At 50.2% G+C, this 25,765-nt stretch overlaps 1 protein-coding gene across 1 annotated transcript in view; it reads left to right on the top strand.

Annotated features, from left to right (window-relative positions):
* Stk32b (serine/threonine kinase 32B) overlaps positions 1 to 25,765 on the top strand; it is a 248,074-nt gene that overhangs the window by 5,727 nt on the left and 216,582 nt on the right. The window contains exon 3 of the mRNA XM_010641811.3: positions 14,578 to 14,729. Coding sequence (XP_010640113.1) covers positions 14,578 to 14,729 — 152 coding nt within the window. The remainder of the gene's footprint in view (positions 1 to 14,577; positions 14,730 to 25,765) is intronic.

The raw sequence follows: 25,765 nt of genomic DNA, 5'->3' as shown, positions 1-25,765 counted from the left end.
TGTTTCATTCTTTGCCAACATATGGTGGTAATTAATATTTTTAATGCAAGTTATTCTGATAAGTATTTTGTAGTAGCTCAGCATAGTTTTAACTTGGATTGGCCCTGAAAATGATAACCTTTTTTCATGTGCTTAGGGACCAGTCATATATCTTTTATTTGTGACCTGTCCATTCAAAACTTTTTAAAAAATGAATTGTGTTTTTATTATGGAGTTATGAGATACATTTTCTGATATAGTCCTTTGTCAGTTATGTGAGTATTTTCTGCCAGACTGGCTTATCTGTTAATTTTATGTATGAATCATATATATCTATCGATAGATAGAGTTGTTTTTTTTTAACCAGGGATCAAATTCAGAATCTTGCGCTTGCAAGGCAGGCAGCAGCACCACTGAACTAAATCCCCAGCCCTGAATGACATATTTTGATGCACAGAAATTTTTAACTTTAATGAGGTTTTATTTCTTGAGTATTTTTCCTGTTAAGATCATTGCTTTATGTAGTTTGCGGAGGAAAATCTGGCTCAAGAAAACATACTGAAGTCATGAAGTTTTCTATATTTGCTTTCTAGAGATTTTGTGGCTTTAGCTTTTGGTCCAGTGATTGATCTTGAATTAATTATTTTGTGTGGTGTGAGTCAGGGGCAGGGTTCATTTGCTCCATATGAATATCCATTCCTTGAAAACCCTTTTTCTTTTTCATTGGCTTCCTTTGATGTCCACGTGGAAAATCATATGACTTGGAATAGTAGGAGACCTTCTTGGTTCTTTGTTCCTTTGACCGACTTGTTGATTTTATGCAAGTCCAGGCTGTCTTAATGGCCATAAATTCCTAGTAAATCTTGAAATTGGGAAATGTAAATTTTCCAAATTTATTCTTTTAAAATTTGTTTTGGATATTTTAGGTCTTTGGATTGTTCTAGAAACTTTTCAATTGTCAATTTCTATGAAAGAAATGTGATGGGATTATCCTTGAGATCACGTTACGTCTGTATGCCCATTTGAAATAGTTAACAGTAGTAGTGAATCTTCCAATCAGTGCCCTTGTTATATCAGGCTCGGGCTATAGCTGAGTATAGCACCTGCCCAGCATGCATGTGGCCCTGGATTCAATCCCTAGAACTGAAAAAAAAAAAACCCTATTTGATTATACTTATTTATTTCTGTTAGGTGTTTTGAAATGTATGTGTTAATCAGATTTCTGTCACCATGACAACATCCCTGAGAAAATCAGTGTCAACGAAGAGAGGTTTATTTTAGCTCATGGTTTCAGAGGTTTCAGTCCATGGTCACTGAGCCTCCTTGGAGAGCAGAACATCATGATGGGGCTCATAGTGCCGGAAAGCTGCTCGTCCCATGGTAGTGAGGAGGGAGACACACACACACACACACACACACACACACAGGGGGTGGTGTAGGGATGATAATATACATCCTTAGTTTGTTTCGTGGTCTGCTGAGAGGTACCTTTTACATAAAATACAGAAATATTGCAACAGCCCTTTTACCAACTCAGGCTTTATCCTACAGTTTTCAAATGTACCGCTGTTTCTAAAATTTTAAAACTCCAGTACCATAAAATATAAGTTTTATTTTTTTTTTGGCTCGAAGCCATATACCTATGTCTTAATAACTATACTATATATGTTTGTAATTTGCTCTTTATTTTGGTACTGGGGATTGAACTTGGGTCCTTGTGCTTGCGAGGCAGGCAGCAGAGCCACTGAGCTAAATCCTTGGCCCTGTAATTTTGCTTTTAAAAATTAGAGAGTGAATCATCCTTGATATTTACCCATATCTTTTATAAAGATCAGATTTACATCCAGTATCATGTCCCTGGAACCTGAAGAGTTCTCTTTAGTAGTTTTTGTGATGCAGTTCTCCTACTAATTCGTGTTTTCTTTTTATCTGAAGTATATCTCTTTCACTTTCTTTCCTGAAGAATGTTTCTGCAGAAAATGGATTTTGGGGTTGACAAGTTTTCCTCATTTCAGTACCTTAAAGACTTTGTGCCATTGTCATATCTGCTATGATTCTGATGAAAGGTCATCAGATTTTGAATTATTAAATAATTATACATTAATTATATTATCAATACATATAATTATATAATTATTAATGTATACATAGTTATTATATACTATTCAGTATATAATGTGCCACTTGTGTCTCTTTCAAAAATTCCCTTTAATTTTTTTACTTTTAAGAAGTTTAAACTATGATATGCCTATGTGGGGATTCTTAATTTAAAGTAATAAACCTTAATTCAGTCTTTGATTAGATTTCCTCTTAATTTGTTTCAACTACATTGACCTTTGTGTTGGGTAGAATTATCGTAATAGCTGCTTTCACATCCTTTATGCTAATTCTGGCATCTGAGCCATCTGTATTGAGTACTGACCATCAATTCCATTGAGAATGCGTCCTGTGTGGCTCTCTTGGTTCTTTTTAGGAGAGATATTATGGGGTTGAATTCTAGATATGGTGACGGTTACCTTGCAGAAACTTTGGATTTATTTTAAAACATATTTTTAACAAACCCTCTAATTTGGTAGGACTGACACAGCATGTGCTGGCTCTCCTGCAGGCTCACTGACTGCCATTCACTGTCTTTTCTTGGCTGGCCCTCTTTCAGGCTACACCCCACATGTGATCTTTTGGGGCCCACAAACAATGGGCAGAATTTATGGACGTATTTGAGGCTCCTCTTTTCTGGATTTCTCAGCAGAGTTGTGCCCCAAGGAACTCAGATTTGCCACTAATCTCATAGATAGTGGCTGAACTTCAACAACAAAAACGACAACAGTAAAACATTTAAAAATCCCATCAAACCTTTACTTTACTTTCTGTTGTTTCTCATCATGGTGTTGAGATTTCCTGGCTCAAGGAGACCTGAGGCCTTGTATCAGTTAGGGTTCATCATGAGAACGAATCAATATAACACTTGTGTATAATTACACAAGAGACTTATTGAGTAGGCTTACAGGATCACAATGGGAGGAGCCCCAGTGGCCATCTGCCAAATCAGAGGTGGAAGAACCTAAAACAGCTGTCTGTGTGCTGGAGAGCTGGAGGATCAAAATTTGGAGCAAAGTTTGCTGGCCTGGAGCTCACTGCAGAATCCCATGTTGAAGAGTGCAGTGGAGCCCTGAAGGAATTAGAGACCAATATCTGAAGGAAATGGCAAAGACCAGAGCTCCACCAAAGAAAAGAGAAAGACTTCCTCCTTTTCCTTTTTATTCCTTCCAGGTTATAAACCTATCGATTGGTCCCATGCACAGCTGGGGTGGGTCATCCTCCTATTTGCTGGCCTACCTGTCAATCACCCACAGACACATCCCATTGCTATACTAATCTGCAAAGTGGTTCTTATTCAAGTAAAGTTGACAGGTAGCAATCACAGGCATCTCTTTAAATCTGTAACACAGTTGCTGTCAACAGAAGCATAGCATTTTAATCTTTATGTCACAGTGGGTTTGGTCCTGAACCCTTTGTGTCCCCCTTGTGACATTAACCCAAACCTGTTAGTGTGTGGCTTTATGGTTTTTAAAATGGGTTGCAGCCTCTTACCATCCCTTGAGCATTTTATCCAGTTTTCTGCTTACGCTTTTTGGTGATGTTTAGGTTTGGCTCTCAGAACCTGTAGTCAGCAGCATAACTATCTCAACACTATGGGTGTAATCGATATTTCGAAAGGTGCAAACTTTCTCAATAGGGTCTATTTTTAAGTCACTCAGGCTGTAGCAATATCCAGATCATATGCAAATTCATGTAAAAAGTACACAGACATCCAGTATTAGGGATGAGGTTAGCTTACTTTAAGGGAATAGAACATAGCTTTTTCTGATCAGAGTACCAAGTAATGATTCCTTTTTATGGTAAGATACAGGTGAAGTTTACATAGCTATTACTGACTCGAGTCGAGGTGGCCTGGCATAAGACGAAGGAAACCATTTTCCTAATCACGAACACCTACTTTGGCTTTGCTGTCTTTGGCAGGCCTGCTATCTAGTGTTTATTAAGAGTTTCAAGAAAGGTGTTTCATTGTAGACTATGACAGTAGCAGTGGTTATCAGGCTGCACACATGTGAGCTCCCAGAATCGCATTTCACTTTCATGCTGGGAGAGGTCCTGTCTCCCGTGTGGCACCTGCATAAATAGCAAAGTGCAATCAGCTGATTTTAGCAAGAAGTTGCTGACAGCTTTTGTAACCCTTTGGTGACTGAATTCTGGGACAGTTTGGGCACAGTCGATTAATTTTCGCATGTCTAGTGCAGACACTTTAGATTTTAGGGTCTGGCTAATCCTGATCTGAATTAGTTTTGGACACCTGGGAGAGTAAACCAACCCCTCTGACACTTGGTTTCCCCATCTGTAGCATGGGAAGGGAATGGAAGCCCAGAGGCCTGGGTGCTGCTGTCTCCCTGCCCAGTGGGCCCTTTTTCTTTTCTTTTCTTTTTCATTAGGATAGTGTCCCTTCCTTGGAGGGCATCTGCCCTGCTCCCTGGGGGCCCAGGGTGTCACTCACCCACAGCCACGGGGTGTGATAGGAGCGGGCAGAGTGCTTGATCCATAGGGTGCCTGTGTGGTCCTAGCTCTCCCATTCAGGGCCCTTCCATGCAGTCAGAGAGGAAAGACTTCTGTTCCCCTTGTGTATCATGTGTGATAAGAAAAGAGCTCTATTGGTTGGTGGTCATTTTTTCATGATTGGAGAAGTTGAAGGTCTATCTATAGAAGGAAAAGTGTTTTAAGGCAAAGACATGGGCACAAGTGTCAGTGGTAAATGGGGAGGTGGAGCCTTGTGGGTGAGGGCCCAGGATAAGATGGCACAAGTAAGCCCCTGTTCCTATAAGGCAGGACCCTCAGCACCTCATTGGCATCTCCTGGTTCTGGCCCTGTTGGATGACTGGCTTGGCTCAGGTTCCTCCAGAAGCTGAGATTGAGAGCTTTAATCCTTAGATTCAAGATACACCCTATGCAAAACGTGTCTGGTATATAGATCACATGTTCACATGCACACACTGCATTTGTCAGCTTCCCATTCCTAGAACAAAACACCTGAGACAGACTGCTTAGGAAAGAAGAAGGTTTGTTCAGTGCACATACTTCAAGGGTCAGATCCAAGACGAGGCAGCCCTATTGTTTTGGCCTCTGGTCGGGGCAGCAGATGTGGGGCACGTGCTGGAATTGGTAACAGCATCTCAAGCCAGGACACACAGGGACACAGGGACCAGGGTCCCTCAGTCCTCTTCTGGAGCACTGTCCCCAGTGACTCAAGGACCTCCCATGAGACATCACAGCACCTCCCTGCACTGCCCCCGAGCACCAGGCCTTTATATCTGGACCCTTTGGAGCCATGATCCATATTAGAAGCATAACACACACACGCACACACACACACACACACACACACACACGAGTCCACCAAAAATATATATATATACACTTTAGGAAAAGAAAATAGTGTGATGTTTTCTCAACACATGATGTGGGGGGTCCAGAGGTATTCTACGTCACAGAGAACCCGCTAGGCTTAGAGAAGAAATTGAAAATGCACGTGCAGCGATCTCAGTGACCACGGTCCCCCACATAGCAGCTCGCCACACTAAGAAGTGTCTGGATGATCCTGGCCACCACTTTGAGCTCCTCCTGCGATTGTGCAGGCCAAAGGGAACTTGTATTAATCTCCTAAGATCTCAATAAGCCTAGTATTACAGCAGTTATACAAGTTTGTCTTCTCCTGAAGTGGGTGCAGCCTGTGTGCGTGTGTGAGCAGTGTGTATGCAGACACTCCGGCACACAGAGTCGTGTATTCACACACATCTGTGAGTAGGTGGTTCGCACACATGTATCTAATACATATCACGCACTGAATGACGACTTGGAAAGGAACACGCATAATTGGTGGAAGCTGCAGGCAGTGAGCTGTGGGGCGGGGCTTCTCTGGCCGCTCTGCTCCCACTTCCCCGCTTGCAGTGTTGGTTCCACAGTTGCCTCTGTGGCCTCCACCCCAGCGGTGGCTGAACGGGAGGAGAGCATCCCGGAGAAGTGGCCCAGTGTGCCTCAACGCGCTCTGGGGCGGAGGGCAGCTTTGGGAGCTACTCCAAGGAGAGAGCTGCCCTGGGCCTGCGGGCAGGGGCCTGCGCCAGAAACTCGGGAGGTAATTAACATGGGGCCTGGTGGGGGGACAGCCGGAGGGGTCTGCAGCTCCAGACGATGGCTCTTGATGTCTCTCCGAGGGACGTGTAGACAGATTGAGCACGAGCTGCCAGACGACAATCCCAGAGTCCACGTCGCCTTCCTCTGCATGGTGGCCACCCCGCCCCATCCCCGAGCGTGTCATCCGGGGACCATTCTGTGGTGCCAGGCTGGCAGCTTCCACAGCTGTGTGCACATCCGTCGGGTGAAAAAACTACTCAGTGTCAGACACACCGACTTGGTGTCCGCTGCAGCAGAGCCGTTTGGGATGAAGCCAGGATGAGGTTCACACACGTGCTTGTCAGCTGTGGGCACAAACACTTGGCACTGGGGTTTTTCCCCACTTAGCAACTTAATTCTTTCAGGATCTGTTTCCTCTTTCCGATGCCTGGCCTGCAGGCTGGTGGTGGCCCAGTGGGATGTCCAGTCTGCTTCTGGGCTGGGCAGTAAAAGCATATGGACAACTGTGCTATCTGGGTTATCACAGGTGTCTGTTACCATGTGACAAGCAAGGCTGAATGTTGTACCTTGTGCAGTAAGCCCACCATAGAGCTGGTTGTTTGGAAACAGCCTCGCCTCACTGATAAGGGACATTCAAGCTGGGTCCTAACTGCTGAGAAGGAAACTCCAGGTGAAAATAGGGGGAGAGAACATTGCAAAGAGAAAGTCAGCATGTCCAAAGGCCCTGGGGCCCAGGGGGCAGAATTAGCAATGGGCACAAGGTGGCTGACATATGGTAGGTGCCAGCACCATGTCTGCCACCAGCAGACTCAGAATGTGAAGGCTTTTCTCAGGAAACTGCATGAGTTAATTAACTTCTAGTGTACTAGCTGATGAGCTCTGGCTGTGAAGCCTGGCCCAGTCATGCACTTCCTGGAAAGTTGCCTATCTTCTCGGAGACTGGGCTTAGCTGTTCCTCCCATGCAAGAGTCAATCAGAATTCTTCAAAGATGACACTTTTCTGGGAAGCCGTTATTGTGTCTGCGACATCTTTATGAGGGATGGCATCCATTCCTTTTTCATGAAACATTTATTTGTTGCATATTAATTAGGCCATGTCTGGCCAGGCGTGCTTTGGAGGAATTGGCTGGCACCTGCAGGGCACTTTACTGAGAACTCGATATCACAGGTGAAGCAGACATGTCACAGCCCTTTGCAGGCTGCAGCGGGAGCAGGGGGGCCTCTGGCAGTGTGGAGCCACAGCGGTGCCTCACAGCCCCCAGCACTTGCTCTGCGGTGGCCCAGTCCCATTCTGCTTGGCTCAGGGGCTGTCCCAGGCCTCACACCTTCGGGGACTTCCAGCCTCCGATCCTCATGGTCTCTCGTCTCCCTCACTCCCATTGACATTTCCTGAGACCGTGCCATCTCCCAGTGTGTGTGTGTGTGTGTGTGTGCACGTGCGCTCCGTTTCTGAAACACCCTGTCACCTCTCAGAATCGTCCCCACACTGCTGCTCTCTCCCCCACTGACAGGAAGAGCTCCTTCTGCGAGCCAAGTTCTCCATGTTGTTTCTGTGCTGATTCTTTCCTTCCTTCACCGGTTCACAGTTGTAACGTCAGATCTACTGTTGAGTCCCTGCGGCGGCTCCCAGCACCTTTGGAACAAAAGCCAGCGTTGTGAGTTTGCTGGGCTGCTAGGACACAGTGGCACCACGGGAGCTTAAATTGTAGACTCTGACCTCCAAGTGCACCGACTAAAGTGTCCCTCTCCTCCAATGGCGCCCTGACACACACAGCCACCATCAAGCTTGACCATACATCAGTCACCACGGCCCAGCCAAGGTGATACAGAATGGCCATCAATGTCTTCTAACCATGCATCATCTTCCCAGCAGCCACAAGGAGGGCCCTGTCTCAGTCATGACAAGTGATGTTATGGTTTGGGCTTGAAATGTCTCCCAAACTCATGTGCTGGGTCTTGGTCACCAGCTGATGGGGTTTGGGGAGGTGACTGGACCACAAAGGCTCTAACTTCCTTGGTGCATTCGTCCATGGGTGGATTACTCATTTGATAATGACATTGGAAGGTGATGGAAATAGGACGTGGGGTCTAGATGAAGGGAGTGGGTGATGGGGGCATGGCCTTGGGGGCCTGTGTCTTGTCTCAGCTCTTCCTCTCTGGCTGTCTTATTGTCTCTTTGCTTCCTGGTCACCACACTGTAAGCAGCCTTCTTCCGCCATGATGTTCCCACCTCCCAACAGGCCTAAAGCAAGGAGCCAGCTGGCCATGGACCCGAACCCTCTGAAACCATGAGACAAAATAACACTTTCTTCTTTTAAGTCGATTCTCTGTTGTTTTGTCCCACAGCCAACCAACATAAGCAGTTCCCTCATCTACTGTTGGGCCCTCAAAGCCCGTTCAGGCAGAAACAGCTCTCATACCCATGACCTGGAAGAGGAAGAGGGGATGATACCAGCACTTCTGTCTTGATGAGGCCTGCCCTGGGTACCCGACGTGTAGTCCAGATGCTACCTTTGTAGGGTGCCCCTCCTCAGCCCCTCTCTCCTGGGGTCCATAGCCACTCCCCATAGCTCTGCCCTCCCTAATGGTGATCATTCCTTCATCGACCTCCGCCACCGAGGGGCCTGTTCTGTGACAGGCACTGAGGGGTGACACAGAGCAGAGCAGAGGCAAGTCCTGCTGTCTGGGGCTTTGATGGGGAGATGATGGGGTGGGCAGCAGTGTGGGTGTGAGCTCAGGGCCGGAGCACAGCGGCAGAGAGGGGTCGCTTTGCATGTCAGGCCCAGAAGTGGCTCAGGGGCCAGGTGAGGAGGAAGGAGCTGGGCCAGGCCAGCAGGCCTGGGGACCTACAGTGGGGGATGCAGCCCACTCTTGGGCCATGTCTGATTGTCCCTAATACTTGAATCCCGGCAAAGTGTGCGGTCTCCATGTCCCCCATGCTACCGGACTGTGGTAGGCATGCAGTGTTTTTACTGGAGGAATACTCAAGCAAATGAGTGTTTCTTGAGGCCAACTTTTTTATTCTTGTGGTACTGAGGACTGAACACAGGACCTTTGCAATGAGCTACATCCCCAGTAATGTCCTCCTTTGAAGTCATTAAGTTACCCAGGTTGGGTGCAAACTTGCCATCCTCGTGCCTCACCCTCCCAGATTGAGACTAACTTTGGATGACCCCAGTGAGGCCACCGTCAATCAGAGCCCATGTGGGATTTGTGTGCTGTGAAAAGTCACAGCTTGTGTGTCAGTTGAGATCAACAGCAAGAACAGAAAGCCTGCCTTGTGATAGTTTAAAACAAGAGGAGTTTATCTTTCTTCCATAACAAGAAATATGAAGGGAGGTAGATCTGTGGTTCCAGGTTCAGGATCTCTGGGATTGTCTCATCCTCATGGTCATGAGGGGCTGCTGTAGCTCCAGATATCACAACCCTGTTCAAAGTAGGAAGGACACAGAGACCTGTGGAGAGAAGACAATCTCTCTATATATTGCTTTTTATGCAGAAAGCGAGACTCCATAGATGCCTCCAGCAGACTAATGTCTCCTATATTGTAGGTCCAACTGTGGGTACCCTGAGTCCAAGTGCATATATCATGGTCCTTCTGCCTCCTGGGAGAAAAGTGTCTACCACACAGGAGGAAGGGGGATGTAGGCTGGGCAGTCGCAACCTCTCCCTACAGACAGTCTGCCATCAGCTAATCATTTGAACAGTGGTGGCCAGCGTGGTCGCTCTCTTTGGTGACATTTCATCCGATTTTGAACACAGCAGTCAGGCAGCTGCTTATCCGCTACCAGTCTCTGCTAAGTGCTGCAGAGCAGGGTGGCTGGAGGCCTGGAGGGACCCAGTGGGCACACTCGAGTCTGGGACCCAGAATGGAGTCCGAGTTGGAGTCCAACTGCAGGCAGGAGGGACGGTCCAGGTCCAGGAGAGCCACCCGTGTCCGGCAGGGCCCTGATCTCAGCTCCGCAGTCCTGTGTCCCTTGGATCCTGGGCTCAGGGCCCTGACAAGAAAGTGCAGCCCAGTGAGGAGGCGACACGAGGTCACACCCGAGGCTGGCTGCACAAGGCTTCCCTGAGCCCCTCGGAAAACGCAGGACCCAGGGTCCCCTTCGGTCTCCCCATGCCCGGAATTGGCATTGTGGGCTCTCCCGGGGCAAACTTGGGCACTGTACAACTCCGCCCTCTGCCATCTGGAGTTCCCAACCTTCTGACGCTCAGGGTACGGACAGGTGCCCATGCTGCCCAGTGTTTACTCATTGGTGCCAGCACAGAGCAAAGCGAGTGACGGCGCTGAGGTCTGCTCGGGTAGACTGACGAGGGTGCTCATTGGCTGCCTGTTTCAGGCAACTCGTGGCTTTGGCTGACTTGCTTGTTGTCACCTCATTGGCTGCAACTTCCCGTGGGATGGGCTCCAGGCAGCCTTGCTGAGCAGGACCAGGGCTTCTGGACACCCAGCCTCTAGTTGTGAAGCTGGAGTTCCCAGGACCCAGGCAGAGCCACTGGTGGTGACGATGGGAGCTTCCGTTCTGGCCACAAACTTCAGTCACGTGGTTGTTGTGGGACTTCCAGCTGGAGGACACCAGGCCAGGGATCCTGGGTCGGTGGCAGGCGTGGGTCTGTCCACTGGCCCCAAGCCCTCACTGTGGTCCCCTCTGTGAGCAGCACATTCTTTGCACTTGGTCCCATGGATCCCACTCTGCAGCAGGACGTAGGGCCAGCACAGCAGGAGCAGGTCCCTCGTCGCCCAGCCACGGCAGGTGGCAGCAGGGGCCATGTCCATACCAGGTTCATCCCCTAGGCTGCCACGACAGATGGCCACGGACTGCTTGGCAAACAGATCTCTGTTGCCTCCTGGTTTGGAAGCTGGATGTCCACACCGAGGTGCGTTTGGAGGGCCGTCCCTGGCAGGGGCTTGAGGTCCCCTGTCCCACACTCCTGCTGGCTCTGCAGCTGCGGGGACCCAGTGTGAACCTGGGGCTGCATCACCTGTTTTCTGCTCACTCTCCTGTGGCTCTGACTGTCCTCTCCTCCTCTTTACCCCTCTGTGGATACCTGTCCACAAAATGGGGACATAGGTCTCCAAATCCTGAGTGCCTTCATCTTGAGACCCTTAGTTCAGTCTGCAGGGACACTTTTCTGAATGAGTCTGTTCAGGCTGCTCTAACTGCAGCACCAGACGGGGTAGCGTCAGTTTCTTCTTGTTCCAGAACCTGCAACCCCAAAGCTCTAGCGAGCAGACAGAGGCCCGGAGAGGGAAGTCCCTGTTCCCCTGTTGCACAGCAGAGAGGGAATCTCAGCCCCGGTCAGAGTGGCCCCAGAGTTCAAGCCGTGTCTCTGTCTCTGTCTGGCCAGACCCTTGTCCCCATTCCATGCGGAAGACTCGTCAGTCCTTTTTATTCCGCATGAGCCTCCCTGTCTCCCTGTAGCCACTGGTGAATTGGGTTTTGAGAGCCTCTCTGATTCCTACGCCATCTCAGGGCAGAGGCACGTGCCCTGCTGTCCTCCTGCAGATCTCTGCCCTTCGGAACCTGTGAGCGCCTGGGATGGCTTGGCCTGGACCTCCCCACAGCTCCGATCCCAGACTCAGTTTCTCAGTGCCGTGCAATGAGTCTGCTGGACACCAGTGCCCGGCCCACAAGGCAGCGTTGGTGAGGATGCAGCAGTGGAGTGGAGATGCAAGGCCCACGCTGAGTGCTGGCCTCGTGTTCTCTGTCCTGTCTGCCTTCTTGCGTGGTCTCTAGGGTGCAGAATTCAACCTGGATCCACACTATGCCGGGGTTTCTTTGCATATGGCACTTCTGCCTGCCTGAGTTTCTTTCTTACTTTCCGGTTTGCTGCCAATGGGAGTTCCACAGACCTTCAATCTCATGCCATCGATTGGATCGGAAAAAACAGCTGTGGGAGGTTTCATGATGTGCTGTTTAATTCGGGTGACATCTGTCGCCTTCCTCACACTTCCTTGTTTTCCTTGAGGTTCACCTCATAGTGAATCTAACTTTGTTCAGGGAGGGCCAGAGCTGTAGCTGGATGCAGGCTTGGCCACTCTGTCCCACATCTGTCCCCTGGAGGCTACCAGCTCCTCAGAGATTATGTGGGTCCAACCTCCAACAGAAGAGCAATCCACAGAACCAGGAGAAAATGGAGCTCTAGCCTGGTCCCCCTGCCCACTGTCTTTTGGCTGGGGTCTTTGAGGGAACCCCTTTTCTGGGAGGCAGGGAATCTGGGCTTCAGGCTTGAGTCTGGGGCAAGGCCTAGGCCTTCTTTTCCCTTCTCTGTGTGGTAAGGATAGAGCCTTACTGGTTCTAGTACTGGTTCTAGTGTCCCTCAAATTGGAATCCTCCTGAAACCCCAGAACCTGACCTTATTTGGAGGCATAGTGATCTCCCTTAAACCATGGGGGGTGTATTCTAAGACCACGAGTAGATGCTTGGGACCTCAAATAGTACCAAACTCTATGCACACTGTATTTTTCTTATACATACATCCCTGCCAGTGATAGAGTTTAATTTATAAGTCAGGCAAAGTCAGGAATTGCCAACAATAATCAAATACAATGGAACCATCTAACAATTGCTGTAGTAAAAGTTATTTGAATGTGTTCTCTTTCTTTTTTTCTCTCAGCATACTTTATGGTCCTCTGCTTGTCCCACTCGTGACACTAGGAGGTGGCACAAAATAAAAGAAGTGGTGTAGCTTCAGGCTAGTGTGTAAGGGCTACTTGGACCCAGGCACCAGGACACCACATCAGTCTGTGTGACCACCTAGAGGGCTGCCGAGTGATTATCGTGTGGGTAGCATATATAGTGTGGATGGGCGGGTGGAGTGGGATTTTGCTGTGGTAGTTAGAATGGCATGAAATTTATAATTTATCTCTGAAATTTTACATTCAATATTTTCAGGCCATAACTGACTGCAGCTTACTGAAACCAAAGAAAGTAAAGTATAGGTTTTTTGCACATATAAGTATTTAAGATGGGCCATATTGGATTAGAGTACACCATAAAGTACAGTGATTGGTGTCCATATTAAAAGACGCAAATCCGGAACCTGAGACAGACACAGCAGGGAGGAGCCAGACATCCTCCCCATGACCCTTCTGAGGGAGCTGCCCTGCCTACACCTTGAGTTTGGACTTTTGGTCCCCGGAGCTTGGAGACCACATGTTCCTTCTGTGTAAGCCACCTGGCCCGTGGCACTGGGAGGTGATGCCATTCCTCACCACACTTGGAAGGAGCCGATCCACAGTCCTGGTACTATTCCTGTTCCAGGCCATGTGGCCTCACTTATGTCTCCGGCCATCTGTGACTCTTTGCAGCACCTGTCTGTGTCTCATCCCTCCTGGCTTGCACCCTTTGCCCTTGCCCCATCCTGGGCGGGCCCATCTCAGAAGCCTGTCCCTACCCTAGCTGGGACTCATGCTTCAGTCACCAGTCGTGAGGGTGAATCCTGCCCTGCTGTGCAGTGGCTTTGGTGAACATGTTCATCATTGCGCCCAGACTTCCCTCTAGAGGGAGGATGGAAGCGTCCCCCATAAATTACAGGGGTGATCTCAAGACAGTTGTCGGAACCTGTCCTGCACCAGGACTCTCACTACAGGGGGCTTTCGTGGCGCCCCCAGAACCTGGCACCGTGGTTGGGGTTCCCCAGAAGGAGGTTCTGAGGCAGGATGAGGAGACAGAGAAACCTCCGGGTGGACTGGGCAGGGAGTAGGGGAGGAGCAGCAGGTGGACCCGTTCGAAGAAGAAAGTCAGGCCTGGCCCCCACCAGGCCTGGCACACTCGCGCTGCTCAGGCAGTGAGAAACGCCAGCCTTCGCCTTCCCACCCAGCAGCAATGGTGCCGGGTGCTGGGCCCCCATCCCTTTAGTCATTGGCTTGGGTGAGGACACTGATTTTCTGGCTGTGCTGCTCAGTTGCCTGGGCTAGAAAGTGGGCTCTGCGAGGGATGTGACCCCAGGAAGAGAGAGGATGCCAGGCAAGAGTGCACCACGGTGGGGAGGGCTCAGGAGTCACTCGGCCACATGCAGGGTTCATGGCTCCCATGCACACATGTGCTCCCGGGCTATGTCACCAGACAGGTCCGCAGTGTGCAAGCCCACAGATGTCCCAGGGCCGTGGTCACTGGGATGGTCTGCAGCAGGGCGTGCACACGCGAGTTCCAGGCTGTGGTCATGGCGTCCTGTCTGTTCTCCTCAGGGCTGCGGCTTCTGGCTCCCGAAGCTGCTGCTGCATCCGCAGCAGAGTTGCTGATTCTTGGCGTAAGCATCCCCTGAAGGGCGACACCGGTCCCACACTGTGCTCGATAGGCGCAGGGAGCCTTGGGTGCGGCCAAGCTGCTCCACTCCCTGGTGCACAGACGAGACCGGAGCCAGGTGTGAAGCACGGGGAGGGGCTGACCTTGCTCTCCGTGTTCTGTCGCTCAGGTGTGCATCGTGCAGAAGCGCGACACGAAGAAGATGTACGCCATGAAGTACATGAACAAGCAGAAGTGCATCGAGCGCGACGAAGTGCGCAACGTGTTCCGGGAGCTGCAGATCATGCAGGGGCTGGAGCACCCGTTCCTGGTCAACCTGTGGTGAGTGGCCACGCCAGCTCCGGGAGTCCCATCCCTGCTGGGCGCACCCCTTGCCCTGGCCCGTCCTGGCTTCAGCACAGATTTCTGGGCAGGCCTGTCTCAGACAGCTTGTCCCTGGCTTGCCCAGGGACTCACTCTCCGGCCGAGCCTCATGGGTGTGAGTCCGGCCCCACTGTGCAGTGGCTTGGGTGAGTGTGGCCGTGAGGTGGGATGAGATGCCCTGCTTCCAGCGTCCAGGGCCCTGGCAGCCTTCACTGGCTGCCAAGTCTTAGGCCTGTGTTTCATGTTCATTTTCACTCTGTTCTCTTCCCTGAGTGATCTGGACAGGAAATAGATTTAGCAGAGAAGGTTTTGTGCATTTGAGAAAATACCTGACATGTGATGAAACTGTCACATAGTGCGTTTGATGGGAGTCCAGCTCTTCAAAAGGTCTCTTCTGCTGTGTTGGTCACAAGGAGGACACTGGGAGCCCAAGTTTCACTCCATGCAGAGGGATAGCCCAGCAGCATGGATGTGCTGAATCTGGCCCACAGGGACTGCTGTAATCCACATTCCAGAACCTTTGTCTTTTATTTTGAGACAGGCTGGGCTAGAACTTTCAATCCTCTGCCTCAGCCTCCCAGAGTGCTGGGATTACAGATGCACACTGCCAGGTGTGGCCACGAGGCATCTCCTTTCCCTGAAAACCTTGCATCCCCCTCTCCTTCAGTGTCCCGGGCCAGCTCCTGCACATTTCTGGCTGCAGCATAGGTGCCCCCAGGACAGGAGCCATGGCCGACATGCAGGCTGGGTGAGCATTCCTCAGGGCCGCTGCCTTTCTCATGTGGACCCAACACAGCCTTTGTCACTGAGTACCTGAATTGCTGGATTTCTTACCCTGTCTGAGAAATGCCTCCTCCTAGAAAGCTGGTCTACTTACTGGCTACCCTCTCAGAGTCTAACCCACCATCCAATAGGTGGCTCCCCCAAGTTTCTTAAGCTGGATTTAGTGGAGCAGTGAGGACTGGCTGCTCTAGGAAGGGATTCAGAGTGGTTCCTTCAGCAGCTGCATTCACTCCTGACCTTGGCAGTGGCAAGGCAACCCTGAAGGTGACATCCACCATGTCCTTTCTGCTCACTGGCTCCAGTAACCATAATGCTTTCCATGCCCAGAGGCACTTTGAGCCTTAGGTGGGTGGAGAATAAGAGGGCACACAGATCTTCCTATCTGGGACAATCAAGTCGTGTGTGTGGTGCGTGCCTGAACTCAGCATTTCCACATGGAAAACCCAGACCAGAGATGGGGCATCAAGGGTGGGTAGGAACAGAAAGTTATTCATCCAACACTCCCATCATTTGGGGGAAGTAACCATACTATTTTGAGAGCTAGACCAAAAGAATTTAACAAAATAAATTTCTGGTAAAAATGTAACCTCCATTTGCAAAATACAGAAAACAAAATATACAAGAAAGCAACAATGAGCCCGAATCCTGCCATGCCTGGGTTCCACTTGAGACATGCAATTCACTTTATTCCCCTTTCCTCATATATATATTTTTATCCATGATGTGTTTGTGGGTTTTATATCTGTCACAGCTATCCTGACTCTATGTTGTGGATATAAAGAATAATGCAGAGCAGTTTTGTGGTTAACTTCTTCAAATTAGTGGTGGGAGCCTTAGCTCACCATTGCTAATGCTGTGGAAACCACTTTCAATGGTTAGTAACACTCTACTATGGATAAGACAAAGAGCTGCCTGGCCTCTCTGCTCTCCCCACATCTGGGTAACCAAGTCCATTGCTGATTGCTCTGCCAGTGTGTGTGCTGCTGAGCCATTTGCTGTTCCAGGAGAGACTCCTCAGAGTGGACCAAGGGATGGGTGCCTGTCAGAATGAGTGCAGTGTGCACTGGGGCAGGGTCCTGGACATTCAGACACCAACAGATTAGTGCCAAGTGCCTTTTGCTTCATGAGAGTTCTGGGTAAGGGAGAAAATCCTCTGCCAACAGTGGTCTCTAGTGATGCTGAATTCCCTCATGAACAGGAGAAGAGGGGCTCACTGCTTGCTTTTGAAAGCACTCTCAAGCTCTCCAGGCCTCTGTTTCTTTACTTGTTAACAGATACAATAATACCCTGAGTACTGCTAGGACCATTTTGAAAAAGAAAAGAAAAGATATGAAAGTGTATTTTCTGTAAGTGACAATATTATTCACTGAAAGAAGTTATATGTGTATATATATGAGAATAGACTGGGTGATAATAAGTATATGATGAATATATTGATGTCAGAAAAGGATGGATGGTAAACAGGTTAGATAAATGCATACACAATGGTGGATGGATGGATCAATCAATGGATCAATGTTGGGATGAATGGATGGATGGGTTGATGGATCAGTGTTTGTGTGGATGAATGGATGGATGGACGGATGGATAGATTGGCAAGCAGGCAGACAGACAGAGAGATGGACTGACAATAGCCCCTCAAGCAGTAGGGTAAAGGAGCAGTCATTGGCCCCTGGTCAGTATTGAGGCCTTCACACACTGTATGCATAGGATCCGTTTGGTTATAGGAAGGGAAGCCAACACTCACCCAGGCACATATGGTGCTGTCTTGGCTCTTACAAGGCAGGAGTCCAGAAGCCCGGTGGTCCAGGCCCCTCTCTGCTTCCCTGTGTTAGCTCCATCACCTCCATGGCCAGGATTCCATGTGCACCCCTGTCCTACTGAGTAGCCCTGGTAGAGGCTGAGGTGTGGCTGACCTGGCTGGAACCGGGTGCCCCTGCTGAGCACAAAGATGAGACAATAGAAGGTGGATCCTGGGCTCATGAACAGACCGAGAGAGAAGGGGATCTCCAGGGAACTTTGAAGCTGTTTCCAGAAGCCAGGGGAATCTTCTGGCCACATGCTCAGACTCTGCTGCACCATCCCATTCATGACAACTCTGCCCGTCTCTCAGAGACAGAGCTGAGCTCAGAAGCAGCCCATGGCCTGCCTGTACCAGCTGAGCTGTGGGTCAGCTGCAAGGGCACCTGCCATCCCCTGCAGTTCTCAGCCTTGCAGGAAACAAATGCCAACATTTCCTGAGTTCTCAGTGTGGGTCTCCTGTAGCTTTCTTTTTCTCTTTTGGTGCTGAGGACTGAACTCAGAACCTTCACAGTGGGCTACATCTCAAGTCCCCCCTTAGTGAGACAGTCTCACTAAATCACAAAGTTGCTGAGCTTGAACTTGGGAGTCTTTCTGCCTCAGCCTCCCAGAGAGCTGGGATTACAGGGCTTCACCACCATGCCTAGATTACTTTATTTCTTCAGTCTTCCTCACAGCCTCATTCTTTTCTTCCTGTTATCCTACCCTTATTGTGTTACCCATTTTGTAGATGGGGCATCTGAGTCACTCACTTTTAAGTGGAGGTGATGTGACCTGATGTGACCAAAGGCCAGGCCCTCTGGCTCCTGAGCCTTTGGCCTGGGCTTCCCTGTGGGCCTCCACACCACACCCCAACTCCTGCTGTGTGGACCCCTCCTTCTGGCATCTGGGTCCTGGGGGAAGACTTTCCACAAGGACACATACTTTAGACCTGGCACCCACCCGCCTCTCTGCTCCTTCTGCGGATGAAATGCAGCCCTGGGATGGGGCTTCGTCTGCTCCTCATCAGCGTCCTCCACTGCTGCCTCCCTGCTGCCCTGCGCCCATCCCTTTTCCTGACACTTCTGCCTGGAAGATGAGAGGTTTGAGCTGCCCAGCTGTGAGAACCCGAGCCGAGTTGTCAAGCACAATATTTCCACCTGCTCAGCTAGGAAGCTGCTCTCTTGGTCTTCAGACGAACACAGCAAAAGAGAAAGAAAGAGAAATCACCCCACAGAGGGAGGGTGGCATGGTGTCTGTCAGAGCTCTGGGGAGGGCACTGCAGAGGACAGGGGCTAAGCACATGGCTGCGAGGTCTGACCTCCCTGTCCAGCCCCAGCTCCTCCTCTCACCAGCCCTGAGGTCGCCACGGACCGGTGTGTACCTCCCTGATTGGTAGATTGGATCCCTGACTTCACAGTGACCACCTCTGGAGATGGAGCACTGTGGAGGTGAATATGGCTGCAGTCATAGAGGGAGACCCTAATCTGCTAAGACTGCAGCCAATGTGAGGGAGAGAACACATGCTGAGAACACAGTGAGAAGGTGGCCGTCTACAAGCCTGAAAGACTCCTCAGCAGGTCTGGACACAGCTGCTTGCCTTGAGCCCAGAAGCCCAGCCAGCAGAACTGGGAGAACCAAGATGGCAGTGTGCTGGTGTTGGTGCAGCAGCTGGAGCTTTGAACATGGACACCATGAAAGTAAGGCCATTTGCCTCTCCATGACTGTTTCCTTATTTGTGAAACAGAAATGAAAGAATAAAGACGTCCTTGAAGTGTTCGATGGATTAGATCGGTGATGTGTACTCTCAGTTACTTTCCTCCTGGCTGGGACACAATACAAAACACCCACAACATAAGAGAAAAGGTTTACATGGGCTCATTTCAGTCCACAGTCTGCCGGCTCCAAGGCAGGACAGCACAGCACAGCACAGGGGCCTGGCGGAGGAGAGCTGCTCACAGCATGGGGTACAGGAAGCAGAGAGAAGGGAGGGGCCAGTAGGGAGAGGAGCTTTGCGGGCCACGCCCAGTGACACCTCTTCCCACCGGGCCCCACCTCCTAACAGCAAGTCAGCTCTGCTGTCCTTGTAAACCAGTCACCTTCCAAAGGTCTGTGATCCCAGGGGGCTTTAGGGGGTCATCTAGGTAGAACCAAGAATCCCTTGGTCTGGGACAGGCAGAACCACCCAGGGAGGCCTGCTGGATCACGTGTTTAAGGTCAGTTCTGGCAGGCTGAACTCTTGGCAGTTGGGTGGCTCCTATCTCGGGATGTGGACTGTGTGCATCTCCTACAATACCAGATGTGGAAGTTTTCAGTTTCCTGAGCTTTCAGTACTAGATTGTTTCCTAAATGAAAGTTCATAAGTAGCTGGCTTGTGCGTGTTTTCGTACTGTGTCCAAAATTCATTTCTACCTCCCCATTTGGCTATGTTTACTAGACTCATTGTTAAGATACTTTCAAATCAGCAAAGGGGAACCTGCTGCTCTATCAACACAACCGAGACCGGGGACACCTGGCCAGCGTGGTGGGGCTGGCAACAACAGATTCCTGAAGCTGTCACAACACTTCTCACAACCCCTTTGCTTCTAGAACCTTCTGTGAGTGGCAGTCAGCACCCAGATGTCTACATGTCACTGTGAAAGAACCATGGAAATCGGTAGCGAGGTCTCAAGTGTTGAGATCTTCAATTCAGAGGAAATTAAATAAAGTATTTAAGGGCAGAGCTGCCCTGGAGGAAGCAGGAGCAGGTGAAGAGGCTGGGCGGGGGGGGGGGCACAGCACAGAGACCGGAGGTCTCTGGGGACCCGTGATGAAGGATTTCCCTGCAGCTGCTGGGCTGCATCTTTCTGCAGAAATCATCATCAGACTCTGGCTGTGGCTCCAGCCTCCTAAGTTGCATTCCAAGCTTCAGCCTGTCCCCACTTTGCCCTGTGGGGGGCAAATCTTGTTTATCAAAGTGCTAACTGAGCCTGCCACCCCCTGCAAAAAGAGTCATCTCACCCGAGGGCCCTAGCATAGAAGCCCATGTGCTGTGTGGCCTGTGCCTCTGTGTGGCCTCTGCCTCTGTGTGCAGTCCACCTCCTGATACCCAGTTCTGCTGCCATCTTGGTTCCTGGGAGTGGTGGCCACCCTGATGGAATGTTTGATACATACTTCCTTCTGTCCTTACCACTGCATTCTCTCACACACGCTACTGCTCAGCCCAGAATGTGTCTCCCTGTCCCCTGTGCCCACTATGAGAATTCTGCTCCTTCTCAGGTATCTCCTGGGCTCCCCCTCGGGCCAGGCACTGTCCTGATTCCCCAGGGTCCAGAGATGAGACCAAGCACAGCTGCTGTCCTCTGGAGGGTCCTCATGCAGCCACAACCTCCTTTCTGAGCTTCTGTAGGATGCCCCATGACCCTACTGGTGGCCTCTTCTAGCCTCGAGCAGGCCAGGCAGCTCTACTGCACTTCTGTTCCCTGCAATATTATGTACTTGACATTTTCATATCAGCTCACTTTTGTGTTTTTATGGACTTGATTTCTTATAATATGCTATTTCGCCTAGAGGTAAAAACTAGCTTCAGTTACCTTAAATAGTAAGCTATCCTAAAAATATATACCAGAAATATGTGTGGTGTCATTAAATCCTTATGTTGTGATGGTCATTTATCCTCCTGCCAAGCCTGCCATGGTTCGAGCCTGGGCCCAGGTCCCTCCCTGCCTAACGTGGAGATTGGCGGAACAGGAAAGTGGTAAGGACAGGCCAATGTCAAGCCAGGACTGTCCCTCCATATCATCAGTTTGCGAATGCGGATGGTTATTACCGAGCAAGAAAACAAAAAGGAAAAATGAGTGCAGGGCATGAATATGCAGCTAAGAATAAATCCAAGCACACAGCACTGCCCTTGCTCGTACTGACCTTGAGCTTAGCAGTGATGGTAGATGCCTGTAGACACGGTCTCCGTCCCCTCCTTTCCTTTCCAACACCTTTACATGCAGCAGGTTCCCATGCGGCCAGGACCTTGCTAGTCTCTGTCCATGAGCAGGAGGGCTTGGGAAGTGGCCTTTGACAGCCAGGCCCCTCCAGGACTCACACTCTCAGACATGGGTAAGAGGTCTTCGGGAGTGGTGGGGACTGCAGCTTGGTGACCTCACCCTGCTGCTGGGCCTCAGCACATGGGCAGCCGTGTGGGTGGCACAGGTGAGCTTGGGGGTGGAGCTGGGAGGCGCACCCAGCTTTGTAGCTCACCGGCCATCTGACTGGCTCTGTGCCATGACTTGTCATCCTCTTGGTGACGGATGGTCCAAGCTGTTGAGGCCCTTTAGTGCCTTAGTGGGGACCTGAAGGGGCATGGGCGGGATCTGTGGCTGCCAGTCCTCCCATCTGTTTCTCATGACTCTGCCGCCTTCTTCAGGGCACTCGTCACCAACAGGAATGTCTTGATTGCCTGTCTCCCCTAACAAAATAGAGACACCATTTTTGGATCACGAGAGATGTAATCAGAAAGAATCCACTCAAGAAATACTGGAAGAGGGGAGAATGACGGAGTGATGGAATGACCGCCTTTCCAGCAGTGGCATCCTCTTGTTTCTGGGTTGGGCCGCAGTGGAAGTCTTGGGGATGTTATCTTTTCATTCTTGTCTTCACAAGAAGGTTTTTAAATTGATCTTTGGAATTCACTTTGAATATTATTGGGTCCTTTTAATGAACCATCAAGATACTCAGATACTTGGCTTTTCTTGATTGTGAGACATGGTTAATCATGTTATAAATTTATCATCCACAGTGCACTCTCCCTTCTTGCAATAAATCCCTTTTTGTCATATCTCATGGTGGAACATTGCTGTTGTTTTCAGCAAGTGACAGTGACAGTAATAAGAGTACCTGAAGCCCACTGCCTTTCTTCTGCATCTCAGTGTCTCTTCTGCATGCTGGACGTAGCTGTCCCTTGTCATCCTTCTGGCGTGGACAATTCCTATTTCTCAAAAGGAAGAACTCCACACCATCCACCTGGAGCCGGGACATGGCGCCCAGCGGGCAGTGAAAGTTAGCTCTCATGAGTGATGGTCACTGTGCACTGATCATTTGCTTAGAATATAAATTCATAGACAACAGTCAGCACTCTAGATTGCCTAGGCTTTTGGAATGTGCTCTGACATTGCCTTTGAAAAATTATACCAGACAAGCAGTCTGTAAAAAGGCCCCTTCCAGCCCTTCCCTTCAAACTCCTTGCTCATTTGCTGGAGGACAAAGATGGTGCCGTAGAGGAGTTTGCATTCACGTGTCTTCAGCTCCCAGTAGTTCTGGTTGATTCTTTCAGAAAGGTAACTGGCCGTTAGATTGCTGGGTGCTGTCAGAATGAATGTGTGAGCTGCATCCAATAGAAGCCCCCACTGTGCTCCAGCCTCTGGGGTCTCCATGTGCCCGGAGGGGAAGGGTGGAAAAGGACCCTCTTCTGCCCCATGAGCCCCATACTGAGCCTGACTGTCCCTGGGGTGAGCGTTCCTTCCCCAAGGGGCAGCAGAGAAGAGAAGGCAGCCCGGGAATGGGGGTGCCCTCCCCGCCTCAGTTCAGGAGGCGCTGTCTGCCGAGAGAGACCCCTGGATGGCAGAGCTTGGTGTTGGGCCAGTGCGAAATCCTGCTGTGCAGTCTTCCTCAGCGGCAGGTGCTCCATCTCTCCATACTCCTGCGTGGGCTGCAGTGAGGGAAAACCACCCACACTCCTCTCTCAATTTCCATTTCGCCCATACCCTGAGGGTCGGTGCCAGGAGCAGTGAGATTCCTGAGGAGCCACGAGGCAGGCCTGGGGTTCGGCACCGGGTGGTGACAATCCGAGGGCGTCCTGGCCTTTACAGGACCTTGTAGCGGGTGGGTGGCCAAGGCTGCTCTTCACGCCTAGCTAAAGGCTTGCGTGTGAAATGGGGATCATTTTAATTAAGGCAGGAAGGTGGTGATTTGTGCAGAAGCCACCTGAGCGAACAGGTCTGTGCGCCTCAACATCATGCAGAAGGGAGAAGGATAATAAGGTGTGTGCGGAAGTGGTACCTCAGGGACCTGCTTTAATGAATATATTAAGTGCGTGTCATTAGCATATCTTCGTTGCTATGTGACCACATATAGCTGAGAACCCAGTGGTTCGTTACGTGCTGTGGAACTGGTGTCTCCAATCTCGCTTCTATTGTAAACCTGCCTTCCAAATGCTTCCGTTTACCTGTCTGAATTGCTGCATGTTTGGAATTAGTGGAGCTTGTTTTAATACGATTTGATTTTACCTCTTTGAATTAAATTTTCTTTTCTTTTCTCTTTGGTTTTTCCAAATTGACTAAGCTTTAAAACGTTATTAAAGTAGTGAATCTCACAAATCCTGGCCTCCAACAGCAGCTGCCTCGTACAGGGACCCAGGTTCTTGCATGTGTTGGCCCAGAATTTTCTCCCACCCCTGCCTGCCTGGCGAGTTTTTTGTGTGCTACAAAGCCCCACCTGCCGTTTCTCTGCTCAGCCTTTCCTAGCTCTGCCTGAGAGATGACTTTTTCTGACTTCTGTGCTTGGAAAAAAAAGCTTGAAATACTTGCTACTTTCTGATAAGGACAGTTGTGTGCACCTGTGTCATTGCTTACATTGGGATTTTAAATGCCTAGCAAGGGGCCCTGTGTTGGGACTTGGCTTAGGACTTAAGGGAGGTGGTAGAACTTTTACAGATGGGGCCTAGGAAGTGGTCTTTGGGTCCTTGGGGGTACAGGCTCCAAGTGGACTGTAGGAACCCCACCCCTTCCACTTCCTCTCCTTTACTTCCTGGCCTCGGAGTGACCATGGCTGGACCATAACTTCCTGTGTCGATGTGCCCTGCAAGCAACAGGGCCAACTGATCGTGGACTGGAACCTCCAAAGCTGCAAACCCAAATAAACTTTTCCTCTTCATAAGCTGTTCCTTGTGGATGTTCGTTATAGTGACAGAAAGCTGACGGCTAAACCACCTTGGTTGGAGAGGCCACCCGGTGCCTAGGAACAGAAACCCACAGCCAGGTCACAGCTACAGACTTCTGACAGCCCTTGAGTCTCAGGTGTGTCATCCCTAACACAGGCATCCTGTGCTTCTTTGAAATATACACATTAGAAACAACAGTGGCGGTGGCTCTGTTTACATCAGAGAATCCGAGCCCATGCCCACTTTCTGCTTTGTTTTGAATCTGCATTTTCTGCTCTCCTTCCTGTCGCTTTTCTTGCCACTTGGCTTTCCAGTTCCTGGCTTCCACATCTCCGTTTGCGTCTTTATCAAACTTGGTTTTCTCCGTGGACGTTGTGAGCCACCTGAAGTTATTTGTGGAACTGGCCGAGGTATCTAGAAATAAGCTGTTCTATTTTTAAAGCGGTTGAAAGTCCGTGGTGCTGTTTGTGCAGGAGACTTGGTGCCCGGTTCCTCCTGTGCACTGCTTGTCTGCAGGATGCGGGGTGACACGCGGGTCCCCGGGGATCCCTGGCAGACGGAACGGTGCTGCCTTATGAATAGATTGGCAAACGCCCTGCGCCTCATTAAACTGCTCTGCCAAGAGCAGGTTTGGAGAGCTTGGCTGAGGTTCCAAACCAAAATGGAGGCTTCTTCCTCAGGCTGGAAGCAGGAACCCAGAGGCAGCTGCGGAGAGGAGCGAGCCACGGCGAGTGCTGCGTGACAGCCTGTGAGAGCCTGGCGTTCCTGGCTGCGTTACAATGAGACTTTCTTTATAACACCCAAGGGACCCCAGAGTTGTCCTGGGAGCTGGGGGAGAAAAGCTGAGTCCCAGCAGGAATGGCTTGGTTACAGTCTCTCGGCCGGAGGGTTCAAAGGCACAGCTGGCTTCCACGTCTGAACGCTGCATCCCAGATGCCCGGGGCCTCTGTGCCCAGCGCTCACCTTGGTGTGGGGTTCCTGCCTGTGATGTAACAAAGCTGCTGGCCCATGAGGTAGTCAGGCCTCCTAGGAAACCTGGGCACAGTGGGGAGAGGATCCGTTTGAGAACTTACCGATTGCCCTATGTTTTGAATCAGTTCGGATCACCGGGCGAGCCAGGACAGCTCAGCTAAAGACACTCATGAAAAAAGACTTGCGGAACTGCTTCGGGAAGTGGCCGGAATCCTGGGATCAATGCATTCAAAGCAAGGGGGAGTATTTTTGATGAGACTTTTACTGTGATACTTTTAAGAAAATTTAAACACACACCGTAGTTTATGATACATCTTATGTGATGAGGACTCCTTTCTCAGGTAAGGAGACTGAGGTTCAGAGCAGTCAAGTAAACCACCTCAGCCCACAGAGCCAGCAAGCGGAAGAGCCAGAGCTCACTGTCAACCTCCTCACTGAGGCACAGGGGAGTTCCTCTGCCTGAGAGTTCCTGGGTTGTTTAAACTGGACCTGAAAGGTGTAAAGTGGCTTACAGCGGCCAGAATATGCTCAGAAGGGGAAGTGCTTTCCA

Source organism: Fukomys damarensis, unplaced genomic scaffold (genome assembly GCF_012274545.1).
Source record: "Fukomys damarensis isolate Sample0158 unplaced genomic scaffold, DMR_v1.0_HiC HiC_scaffold_35, whole genome shotgun sequence".
Classification (NCBI taxonomy): Eukaryota; Metazoa; Chordata; class Mammalia; order Rodentia; family Bathyergidae; genus Fukomys; species Fukomys damarensis.
The sequence above is the reverse complement of the archived record's forward strand: the minus strand, read 5'-3'. Positions and strand labels throughout refer to the sequence as shown.